At 38.0% G+C, this 12,859-nt stretch overlaps 2 protein-coding genes across 3 annotated transcripts in view; one reads left to right on the top strand and one right to left on the bottom strand.

Moving 5' to 3' along the window:
* Positions 1 to 12,859, top strand: part of zbtb11 (zinc finger and BTB domain containing 11) — a 505,104-nt gene that overhangs the window by 114,199 nt on the left and 378,046 nt on the right. The window lies entirely within an intron of this gene.
* lpp (LIM domain containing preferred translocation partner in lipoma) overlaps positions 6,216 to 12,859 on the bottom strand; it is a 154,127-nt gene continuing 147,483 nt past the window's right edge. For both annotated transcript variants that reach the window (XM_033964915.2, XM_033964916.2), the window contains one exon: positions 6,216 to 11,706. In XM_033964915.2, the coding sequence (XP_033820806.1) occupies positions 11,578 to 11,706 (129 nt within the window). In that variant the 3' untranslated portion in view covers positions 6,216 to 11,577. The remainder of the gene's footprint in view (positions 11,707 to 12,859) is intronic.

Below are 12,859 nucleotides of genomic sequence, written 5' to 3'. Positions count from 1 at the left end.
ATAACACTAGAGGTAATTCCATAACTGTTATATTGCAACCATAATGTTAACAAGGGCCAAAACCTGTTGAAATTGCACAAAAGGAATGATTTGACTAATAACAAATAATGCTAACCTTTATTTTGCTAAAAGGATTTTTCTTCTTTTCTTGTGCACAAATTGTGTAATGTGTTGTGCAGTGTTGTTGCTGATGACATTGAGGGATTCACTTTTAGAACTCACAGTCACCTTTTGTATTTGTGTACTTTTCTTCTCTTTAGCTCCCACATAACTGATGTAACTATGATAAATATTTACCAGGAGTACTATCCCACCAAAGCAAGTAATAATAAACCTGCCATACACACTGTAACCCTCAAAGATGTCACTGTTCAGTCACCTGTCACCAAATGTTTTAAAAAAAGACAACATAGTACTAAACCGGGTACATCCTGCTGGTGCCCAGAGTCAGGACTAAACATGGAGACTCAGCGTTTCAGTTTTATGCAGCTAAAACGTGGAATAGTCTTCCTGAAAATGTGAGACAGGCCTCTACTTTAACAATGTTTAAATCCATACTCAAACAGTTCTGTTTAGCTGTGCATATGACTGGAAGGGGTTTATTCTGCACTCTTCTGTTTTAATGTTAATTTTATGATGATTATTTGTGATTATTTATGTTTTGATTTGTGGGATTTTAATGTCTTTCTTATTCTGTAAAGCACTTTGAATTACGTTGTGTATGAATTGTGCTGTACAAATAAACTTGCCTTGCCATAGTAAAGAGAACATGCTCTGTGGGTCTTAGTAGATGATTTCATTAAATTGTGAGTGAAGCTGCTGGGGCTGTGTGCACAAGTTAAAGCACCATTTGTTGAACCATGAAGTTAAGGGCAGAATGAATGAAACAGCAGATGGCACAATCTTTTTTTACTTACATGTGTTGCTTTGGACAAATTATATTTAAAAGTGGGTTTGATGTATATATATATATATATATATATATATATATATATATATATATATATATATATATATATATATATATATATATATATATATATATATATATATATATATATATATATATATATATATGGCTACATAAACATGAGTGAGTCACAAAATAATTGTATTAATAAATGTGCATGCATGAATAATATTTTTATTTAATTAATTTGACAGTTAAAAAATATGGGTTTGCTATGTAAATGTGAGGACTGGGAGCAAAGAAGAGGAGGAAAGGCTGAAGAGGGCAATGGTTCTGCTTGTGGAGGGTGGTACATTGGTGAAATAGTATTATATGGCAGCAAACACTCTCACTGCAGCAAAAAAGTTCCAGGTTTTTCTGTGTGGAGTTTGCATGTTTCTCTCCACCAGTTTCCTCTGGGCACTCTGGTTTCCTCTAACCACCCAAAATATAGATCAAATCTTCCAACGAAGGTGGTCTTGACCAAACCTCAACATCTGCAGATGCAGTCCAGGGCATTGCACAGTGGCTCCCATGACAGGTTGCCCAGGATTATCTGACCTTAGTATGAAGAAGGGGCAGAAAGAGTGCATTTATATGAATGTGGTTCAGCCAGTGACTTCTCTGTTCAAAGTAAAAAGTTGATTGGCTGAAGAGTAGTTGAATTTATCCTACCCCTTCAGTGAACGCTATAGCAGTCTGTATGTGACATACAAGATCCAAAGTCAACATTGAGATTTTGGGTAAGTTGCCCTGGTGTTTTCCTCAGTACCATGTGAGCATAGTCCTTGACCCGGAGAGCGCCCCCTCCTCCCCCCTGTGTGCACATGCGCTCCGGGATGCATCCAACCAGGCAACTCTGACTCACTCATTACATCAGTGCCTCCAGCCCGGCCAAGGACGCGCAAAATCAATGCTCCTGATGCAAATGCTCACTGGGAATTCACTTTCAAGCTAATAACATTAAGCTGTGAGCCGTGCCATGTCGACCCACATTGTAATGTTATGTAAATCTGACCATATGACAGCTACATCTAAATCGGAGTGTGCTAGATTATGCGCGATAGAGGGCCCATTTCTGCTCTTCCCCTGGTAAATAATTCAGGCCATAATTCCGTGTATTACAAGAAAAAGACGTAGAGAAATGCCAAAGCAGGCCCCCGGAGAGTTGAGCGCTGAGGTTGTTTTAGGCGGAGGAAGAAATGGAGAGTACATGATGTTAGCTAGAGGGGCCATCACTCATCAATTTGTTTGTAAACAGCAGATTTGTGCGCGCTAAAGCCGGGGCCCTGGGTAAGCGCTGCAGGGCTGGAGCTCTCTTGTAGTTGTAATGGCACATACACACACACAGGGAGCGCCGCAAGCACTTTGAGGAAAAATAACCAGGAAATGGGGACGTTATCCGCATCCTAAAAGAAGAGATTATACAGCAAAACATAATGATGGTCTGAATGAAAGCCTTGTGCAGAAGGACACTGGTGTAGGCGAGGCTGTTTAAAGTGCATGCCAGGTTTTTCCAATTAGTACTATGTTTGATGGGATACTACTATTATAGTTAAGTGACAGTTTCAGAAGCACGCATGGGGTATCCCTATCAAAACTAATATGTCTGCTTTGAGCCTGATGGAGGGAGTGGGGACCAGACTCATATATCCCTTTGTATTAAAAAATATAGAGCAATATCATTTTGTACTTGCCAGGCAAAGGAAGTAGAGCTGCATTCTAAAAAAGGAATTATCGATATTATCAATACACAAAATTCCATCCAGAATACAGGGAGAATATGTTCTTGCAGTTTAAACAAAAATAGAAAGCTATATCAGACATGTTTTGTTGTGTTAATTAGGTGAGCTTTGGACCTTGTGTACAGTATGGTTGCTAGGTAACAGTTAGAATTACTGAAGGCTCTGTTCATGTCCAACCAGGAAGAAAATTATGAACATCACCAAATTGTCCAATCAGGTAAAACCCATTCTTTACACAAGTGCAACAACCGTGCATTATACAACTGTTGATGTAAAAACTATCCAAATAAATCTAGTGAGTCATAAAGTGTTAACAGCCACCGGTCAAGACATAATCCCCATTTTGTGACAAAGCAGTAGGTCTGAGACTTTTTTGGTCCTTAGCTGCAACTCATTATTATGTTAGTAGCCCACTATAGTCAGCATTTATTTATTTTTTGATTTGTGGACCAGACAAATGGTTATCTAATGTTCCTTTGAATTTACATCATGGGGCAGATTTTAGGAGTAAGGATGTTGAAAGATACTCACACGATACTGATGCCAATATTGATACAAATAAACATATGCACATTTTAATACTGTACATCTATTCTAGGGCTTTTGTTCACTGTTTTGTTAAAACACCTTTAGCAGCATTTTGGACTGACCCGTCAGTGTCAGGTGTTCTGTTCCTTTAGAGTCTATTTGAAGCCCCTTTGTGTACATATATTCACTGAAATGCCTCCACCCTTAAGGTCAGACCTGGGTGTGAGCACATGAACTATCACTATCAATATACTGTTAGCCGTCTAACATAGAACTTTATTCTAAAAATGTTTTCATAGATGTAACCTATATTTGCCAATATTAGAGATGATCTTTGCAGAGACAGAGTGGCATTCCAGCTATGACTGGAAAAGAAGTATGTGTGTGTGTGTGTATATATATATATATATATATATATATATATATATATATATATATATATATATATATATACACACACATACATACATATTTTTACGTTTTTTTACGTTTACGCTCTCTATAAACAACTATAGTGTGTTGGTTGTGAAATCCATGAAGTGCTGCAGAGACTTGTGCTCTGACCTTCCTCTGCACAGCGTCTGCAGATCAGGGCTGTATCTTCACACAGGACTGTGTCTGTGAGGGCTGTTTGTTTTTAACATAGTTCCACGAGTGTGGCGCTTATTTTGAGCGATGAAAAATAATAAAATAAAATTTGATTTTAATATTTCAAGATCACAATAATCTTCGAATTTAAACTACAATTTAAAAAGAACTAACACAAATAAAATACACTTGATTTAAATAGTTACAATTTATTCTCCCAAACCTCGCAGAGCCGCAGTGTAAGGATGAAAGCGCCGCATGTGGTGCAGACCCTGGCACAGGCACATTAAAAGCTGTTGGTGTGTGTGTGCTTTATTAAATATTTTATCATTCACTAACTGTGGCCCAATTTAGGGCCCTGTACCAGTATTTGGAAATCACTAATAAACTAGATAGATACTAGATCCACAATGTATATTTAACCAATTAGATGAGCTTTCCTCTAACATTTTCCATGCCATTTGAATTGATCAGTTTAGAAAATGAACTGCTGTGACTGTGAGCTGATTTGTAGTACAGAACAGAAGTAAAGATGACGAATGGAAAGGATTAAATCAAGCGGCTCTCGGGACGGCAACTGTAAAAAATAAAAATGTTTGGGATTTAAAGTCGGCCTCTAAATTATTCTAACAACTCCATCGGGGTAGGCCCAGTGCACGGCTCACAGAGTTTGCTGAGCTCTGTTTTGTACCAGTGTAATCAAAGTCCCAGTGGTGAACTGATGAGAAACACAAGAGCAGTGGAAATGGGGAAGTAGCGTACGTGGGGCAAAGACATATTACACAAGGACCCATTAATGCCATTTTTAGACTTGATACTAGATACTAAAACGAGTATTGAAACTAGATACAGTCGAAACCAGAAGTTTACATACTCTACATAAAAACCCATGTTTTTTTCCCTCACTGTGTGACATGAAATCAGACTAAACTTCAATTAGGATTATCAAAAAAATATCTGCCAGAATAATGAGAGAAGGATTTTTTTTTGTCATCAGTTTACACACATTTCATTTGTTTCTGGTACCACTGTCTTTAAACTGTACATAGTTGGCAAGAATTGTACTTGGCCCATTCTTCTTGAAAGAACTGGTGTAACTGAGCCAAGTTTGTAGGCCTTCTTGGTGGCACATGCCTCTTCAGGTCTGCACATACATTTTCAATAGGACTGAGATCAGGGCTTTGTGATGGCCACTCCAAAACATCGACTTTGTTATCCTTTAAGCCACTTTGTAACCAGTTTGGCAGAATGCTTCAAGTCATTGTCAATTTGAAAGGCCCATTTGTGCCCAAGCTTTAAGGTCCTGGCTGAAGTCTTGAGATGTCGCTTCAGTATATCCACATAATGTTTTTTTCCTCATGGTATCATTTATCTTGTGAAGTGCACCAGTCCCTCCTGCAGCAAAACAACCCCACAACATGATGCTGCCACCCCCGTATTTCACTCTGTGTTTTTAATTACCGTGGTATTGGAATCAGTATTGAGTGTTGAGTCTATTCCTTAATATCAAAATTAAGTTTGAAATTTTAGTATTGTGATAGTACTATTACGACTGCAACTAACTATTGCAACTGGTACTACCAAAAAGTACTGCCATAAGTTGGTTTGAAATACAACAGCCTTTTTGTGCAGCTACTTGAAGGGGCTGTGTGTAACTTTTCTGCAACCTGCTCATCATATTCAAGTACATGCATTCTTACTGTGAGCGAGCTAGCCTCTCCACAGATCACACCTATAACTTTGCCTGGTTCTATCACCTGCTGATCAACATGGAGATAGACAAGTTTAATGCCATACTGTGGAACATTCTACGAAAAGCAATAACATCTCCATGGAGACAAGCAGGTGGCAGACACTCCATCAGAAAAGTCACATGTGAACCTTTAAATAGCTATTGTTTTGACCCTAGCTATCTTTATGCAATCAGGAAGTGCTCCACTGTGTTTTTAAACTCCACACACCTTCACTAGAATCATTCGGAAACTTTCAGCCCTCCAAATTCCAATCTCTACTGAGAAATAGGTAAAAGTGGTAGTGGTTAACTTGAAAACTACCACTTCATGACATCACAAGGTGGAACGTCGCATTTTGAGCTTTGGAGATATAGACAGACTAATAATAAAGTGTTACTCAAACATGTGTGAATGAACAAAACTCTAAAACTCCAGGTGCGTTTGACGTAGTAACAATATTATAGCAAGACCTAAAGCGCACAAGAGTCTTTTTGCGTAATATAGGACCTTTAACACATAAAACCATGCTACCAAAATGATTTCTAAAACATAAAACTTGGCAGATGCTTTAAACTGCTCTTTGTTGTTCTGTGGTGGTGCTAAAGGAAAACCAGGGGCTAAGAATCTAAAAAAAAACTCACACAATTGACATGAATAAGGACCAGCGAGGCGTGAGGCTGATGCAAAGCTCTTTATTGGAGGAAGAAAGCGTTGACTACAGGCCCTTCCCAAACCCAACGTCTGAACAACAGAAGAGGGAGACACATGGATCTGGCGCAGGCTAAATCTGTATCAACTTTGGTCCAGACAAGTGAACAAGAGTGAAATACCAGGCAACAGTACACTCATTCAATACAAGAGCAGAGAACAGTGACAATATAAAACAAACATATTAGACCATTTTGAAGTTTTAGATCGTCACAAATGCAATGGATGTCTTCATAAACAAATATAGGAATGGTCAAACTCCGCATGTCAGGGGGTGTGATGCAAACTACGCTGAAATCAGGGTTTAAATATAAAAAAGCTATTTGATTTTGAGTTTGCCAATTTTGAAGCATTCTTGGACCTGTCCTTATTCTACAAATAAATACGAATGAGTCAATTGTGCATGTTTATTTCAGATTGTGCAAACTACTTAGTGCTTGGTACTAACTTTGCTAATTTACATTTCATTATGTAAGATACGTTATTAATATGTTTTTTTTTTCATGTTTACACATATAGAATTCTTGAGCATAATTTCCATCAGACCTTCAGCCTTTGTCTATTGCAAAAATGTTTTTCATATCTATTCACTGCATAGGCCACATAATATGAAGGTTACTCAATCCTACAGCTCATACAATGTCCATTTGAAACTCTTGGTCAGTCTTGAGGGATTTCATCTGGAAGAAATCACATCACTGAAGCTACTCACATCCTTTCAGCTGATGGGTTAAGATTATGGTTCCACATGTGAAAGCTAACAATGACAATTGTTACCTTTGCCACAATTACAAAGAGTGGCTACCTGCTCAGAAATGGCCTGCAGGAAATAGTTCTTCTGTTGTGTTCCTACGCTAAAAGTGCCCTCTGTCCACTGCTTATTGCAGAATACATTGAGTAACCCAACCAGAGCAGGACTAAACATGCTTAGCTCTTGTTAAGCCAGATCATAGTGTGCACTTGTGAGTCCATGTTGTTATTGTTGACGACATGAGTGCTCTTTGACGCCTTCCGCTGGAAGCCCAGCAACATGGGGCATAATGGACGTTTATGGTAGAGACCAACAAACAGTAATCAGGTAAGGCGATGTGTGTCACAAAGGATGAAGAGATATGCATCACACACTCAAGTGTGTGATGCATATCCTTGCATTGAGTTGCTTACAGTAAGGGGAGGAGACAATCTGAAAAAGGTGTTGGAAAATGGAAAGACTAAAGTTGTAATGGTCATCTGCATTTGACCCATATCAATGCTGTTGGGGTAACCTGTTAGGATCTTGGTCAGGAGTAGCTAGCTGGAGAATAACCAGTTGTGTATGTTTTAGGCTCATGTGGGAAGACATTTACCTGGACATGCAGGAAGAACACAAGCTACAAGGGCCTAGACAACATGGAGATCAAACATGGGACCTCATTACTGTGTGACAAAGTCCTTACCACTGTGCCACTGTACCTTTATGTTTTGCTACATTTTGTTTGTTTTATGTTTAAGGTACAGATCTACTTGATTTTCAAACCATGACAGGAGGAATTAGGTATTTATATCTGTCCAACTAGTTCCTAGAAACAGCTTTATGAGAGGGCGACACAAGCAGTGTTCACAATACACTTTTGACAGGGAAGGGGGGTGTACTCATTTCAAAAAGCAAAGCTGGTTAGCATTATTGATTTGAGATTTGTTGCAGACACCAAATTAGCATATTTGGTGCATATTCTATTGTCTTTGATTCATTAATAAAGTAGATGCAGCACTAAACTATATTGTTGAAGTTCTTTGTCTCCGCATTGAGCTGTTTACATCGAGGCTTGATGACTTTTTCATATCTCTAAAAAGTATCTGAAAGTCATTTGCCACAACATACAATATCTCCCTCCTATTTTGCGATAGGATTTTGTGCGTGACCCTTGAACTGGTCGTCTAAAATATGCGCTCCAAAATATCGATGTGAAATGTCCCGGGGCCGTAGAGTTTGGGTTTGGTAACCTCGTGTGCTCTGGCGCTGCAGGCACACACTGAGTGACAGCTGCATGCTCTGTACATAGTGAACACCACAAAGGGTCCCGCTCCTCCTCACCTTCAGACTACGCTACAGTCATTTTGGGAAGTGCATATATAGTACTGAAACAGATTTGGATTTGAGTGTATGTTTATAGGAAGAGTCAGCTATAGCATAGTAACAAAGTGTTCCCCCTCTGCAGAGTTTGACACAAAAAGTTGGTTTCAAATACTTTTTACATTTTATTTTGCAACTCAAATTCTTAAGTTGGACCAATGTTTATATTATAATTTCCATTCAACAAAAACAGATCTCTTTCCACAGCTTCAATGCTTTGTTTTGTCTTTTTTTGGTCTTTGTTTTGTCTATCTTGATTATAATGTTGCTTCCTCATTTAAAAAAAACAACAAAAACAACATACCTGGAGTTTTGCTTTGTTTTGTTTTTTTCATTCATGTTTGACACACAAATCCAGCTTAATTAGGTTGTGTTCTTTTCTCAAATTGAAAACACTCCATCTTTCGTTCCATCTTGTGATGTCATGAGGCAACACAGGAGATGCTCCACTGTGTTTTTAAACTCCACACACCTTCACTAGAATCATTTGGATCATTTCAGCCCTAGAATTTCCAGTCTCTACTAAACAAAAGGTAAAGAGGAGCTGTTAACATTAAAACTGCTGCTTCATGACATCACAAGGTGGAACAGAGCATTTTGAGCTTTGGAGATATAGACAGACTAATAATAAAGTGTTACTCAAACATGTGTGAATGAAACAAAACACAACTCCAGAAAACAGCATTTTAACATGGCTTAAAGCTCAGAGTCAAATTTCAGTAATATATGACCTTTAAATTTGAGGAATCATGCATTTAATTAGAATTAGAGTTGAAAATATAAAGTTATTTCAAGTTATTCCACTTATTTCTATTATCAGCAATATGAGCCTTTAAAGGGGCACTGAACAATGGAAAGACACACAATGATACAACATTTACTCTAACATTCAATTTGGCAAAAGGATCAATTTTATAAAATACTTGGGTTTGGCCAGAATGAGAATTGAACTCACAACCTCCTTGCTAAGTGGCAGGAGTGCTGCTGCTGTACCACTCATTTTAAAACATTTAATCACATCTTCCCAAAGAAGGTGAAGTCATACAATTACCACCAGTATTTCTAAATATCCAGAAAGTTTTAGAAATATGCAAAATGCTACTTGCATATATTAAAATGAATCAAATAATACAAATCCTTGTAACCTATTGGTCCAAGGATATAAATGGAATAAAATCTTTTATTACAACAGCTTGTATGGTCCCTTATTCACCTAATAATTATAAAACATGGTAAACTCTAGAGTGACGCAGCGCCACCAGTACCAGTCTGATTACAGAGGATATTTCAGTACAGGTAAAAAGTGTATTTTTCTCTTTCATATAAAGTGTCTGCAGTGGGCTTTAAGTGTTGCATAGATGTGGTGTGACTGAATAATACTAAATGTTCAAAATGAAATCTATAAACAAACTGGAGCACTAGTTCTCAAACAGTGTGACAGGGCCAAGTTTAGCCTGGAATGTTCCATAGTATGCCAGTAAACTTATATTCTTATCTATAATCTGTCTCCATGGAGATGAGAAGGTGACACACTACCAAGCCAAGTTACAGGTCACATCTGTGGAGAGGCAAGCCTACTCACAGTACAGATGCACGTTTTCCTATGTATTTTTAAGCAATAAAACAGCTTTAATTTAATTGGCTGGCAGATCCAGAATTAAATGTCACAGTATTTTTTAACAAAGGAGGTCACAGGTCACCTAGTTTAGTGCTTCCCTCATTAATTCTGCAAAGATCCGTGATGTTTTTCATTCCCCTGTGATATTTTTCTTTCTTTTTTCCTTGTTTAATATGGACAGATGATGCATGCCCCTGATTGGCTAATCCACCTGTCAGTCACACCCATCTAAACTCAGATTCACCAATGACAAGTGTGTATTCTAGATCCCAGGTAATAATTAAATAAATGCCATACTGTAGATTTATTTAAAGCCAACATATTCTTATATTGAGCATACTTGGTGTAAAATGTTTGAGAACCACTGCACCAGTTAAAGTATAAAGGAAAAATAGGAAGGTATTGGCAGCGTTTGACACTTATAGTAGCTGTTATAATATTCCCTGTGGCCCGTAACACTCTTCGCTCCTATTAAACCCAACAGTGGGCTGACAGACGCCTCTCTTTGGTGTTCCCGTCCTATTATTTCTCTCAAATAATGTAAATGGAGCTAGTTAAAAATACTATGTTGTTTTGAAAAATGCTCCTCAAACTCACACGCACGACTTCACCTGCAGGGCACACGTGTCACACAAATGGCATGTTTTTGCTATTACTATTTTAGATCACAGACTGGAAAATTCAGCAATTGTGCACGCAAAATGTGGAGCAGAACTCGAGATGAAACGGTGCGAAAAGATGAGTACATATGAGATTATAATACCGATGGAGCATTTAACAGCACTAGACTGGTTATGAGAGTTCAAAAGTCAAAAGTACAGTATAGGATATCAAAGGGAAGGGAATGCAAGCGGGTGTACACAGACCTCCTTCAGACCCTGCTTGGAAATATGGATAGTATGATTGTGACCAGCCGTAATGCATTGAAATTATATTCATGTCAATGTTGTGTGGTTTTTCAGATATGGCAAAATAAGGCATCACATGTTTAGGATTATATCTAAAGCATGAAAAAGTTGTACCAAGAACTTGAACAAAGAGACTACTACACTGCTACTCCAATGGCAAGTACTTTTACCATTATAAATACATTGTACCTGAAATCAGTAAAATCTGGTTGTGAGGAGACTGTACAAGGCAGTACAGGGGTAAAGAGTGGAAGAGACATTCAGCAAATTGTCAAAGATGAGACTTAAACTCCCAACACTGAAGCAGACATCTTGAGACCTGGGAGCGCCTTGCTTTCAGTTCACTATTATATACTTATTATTATATACCATTGGATGCTATATGGTGTAAAAAGAAGCCGTGCGCTAATAATATCAAACTCTTACTTCTCATAGCTTGTAGAAAATATATGAAATTCTAGAGATAAAGTTAAACATAAGCTGGTTAAAAAAGTGGTATCCATTTTGAGGACTGTTTATGTTAATATCAGGAAGTATGAATTCAATGCATTAGACTGGCCTCAAACAGCATAAATACTATAATGGACTGAAGCATAGTAAAATACGACTAGGGAAAACATATCAGATGCCGATGTACTCTGGAGGGAGGGTCTGGATGCTGCTCAGAGGTCATAGGTCACACAGGGTTCACAGGTCGGTGGTGGCCTTGGCGGTCAGAGCTTGGATGCGGTTGCTGTTACAGTTCTTGCAGAGCACATGTCCGTCCAGAGGGTAGCAGCCCTGGTTCTCTCCTTCAGATAGCAGGGAGCCACAGTCCTATAAAAAAAAAAATACAAAGAATACATTTAGATAAAGACCTCACACTCTTTCTTTATGTCTGTATCTCTTCTCATGAAAAAGCAACTCTGACTTAAGCTGAAGAATATAAGGAGGACACTCAAATGTAGAGTTGAAAGCAGCCAAAGCACAGGGAGCTATTTCTGAAAGAACTCACAAAAGTGCCTAATTTACTAAAAGAGAAAGGGGAAGTAGGAAGGATGCAATCTCCAATTCGCCTCTTATGACCCTCTTATCCTCAACCAAGACAGTAAAAAGTACATTTCAATATGCGTCTGATTACTTGCAAAACTATTATCGTTTATAATCATTAAATAATATGTATGTATAATTGTCAATATATATATAAAAAAAAACCATTTACCTTGAGGTTTAGCAATAGTATATGTATTTCTGTTTATCAAAGTTAATTACCAATGCATAAGAGAAGGAACAGCAGTAATTAGGTGTAAAAATATCAGATACCGAAAGCAGCCCAAGGTGAATCTTAAGTGTTGTTATTGCATCTATAAACACTATTTTTACATAGCTCCAATGCACTGGGCATTACGTGTTACCAAGGAACCAAGTGACTTGATAAACAGCAAGAGAGTAGTCACACTCAGGTTTGCTAACCAACAAACACGAGAGATAGAAAAGTAAGATGCTGTTTTGCCCATATGGTGTTTCGCTAATTTGAAAAAGGAGTGACTCATGGAACATTTGGGAGTTTACTGTTGAAAGAATATGATTTAGTTTGGCAGAAGATGTATCAAAACAAGTGATCCAAAAAAAGGCTGCTTAATTTTAAAGAGGGGCTATTACACTTCGATGGGGTATTAATCGCTAAAACATAACATCATTGTATTTTGTTGGTTTGAAAATACTGCATTTGCCAAAAACAATGTATTAAAAATTTGAACTCTTTTCAGCTCTCTGTTGTGTGAGGGGAGGGCTGAGCACAGAGGGGCCATGTGCCGGGAGCATGGGGAGAGCTGCAGAGAACTTCCTGGTTTATGGGTTTTAGACAAGTGATGTGGTATTATACATCTAACTGACAGGAGGTTTAGTGTCAGTGAGAGACCACACAATCACTCAAACATGCACACATGATTCAACCACTGCAGGAATGTTTTTCATGAGGAAGCACCAT

This window comes from Periophthalmus magnuspinnatus, chromosome 4, assembly GCF_009829125.3.
Source record: "Periophthalmus magnuspinnatus isolate fPerMag1 chromosome 4, fPerMag1.2.pri, whole genome shotgun sequence".
Taxonomy (NCBI): domain Eukaryota; kingdom Metazoa; phylum Chordata; class Actinopteri; order Gobiiformes; family Gobiidae; genus Periophthalmus; species Periophthalmus magnuspinnatus.
This window is presented reverse-complemented; position numbering and strand designations above follow the sequence as displayed.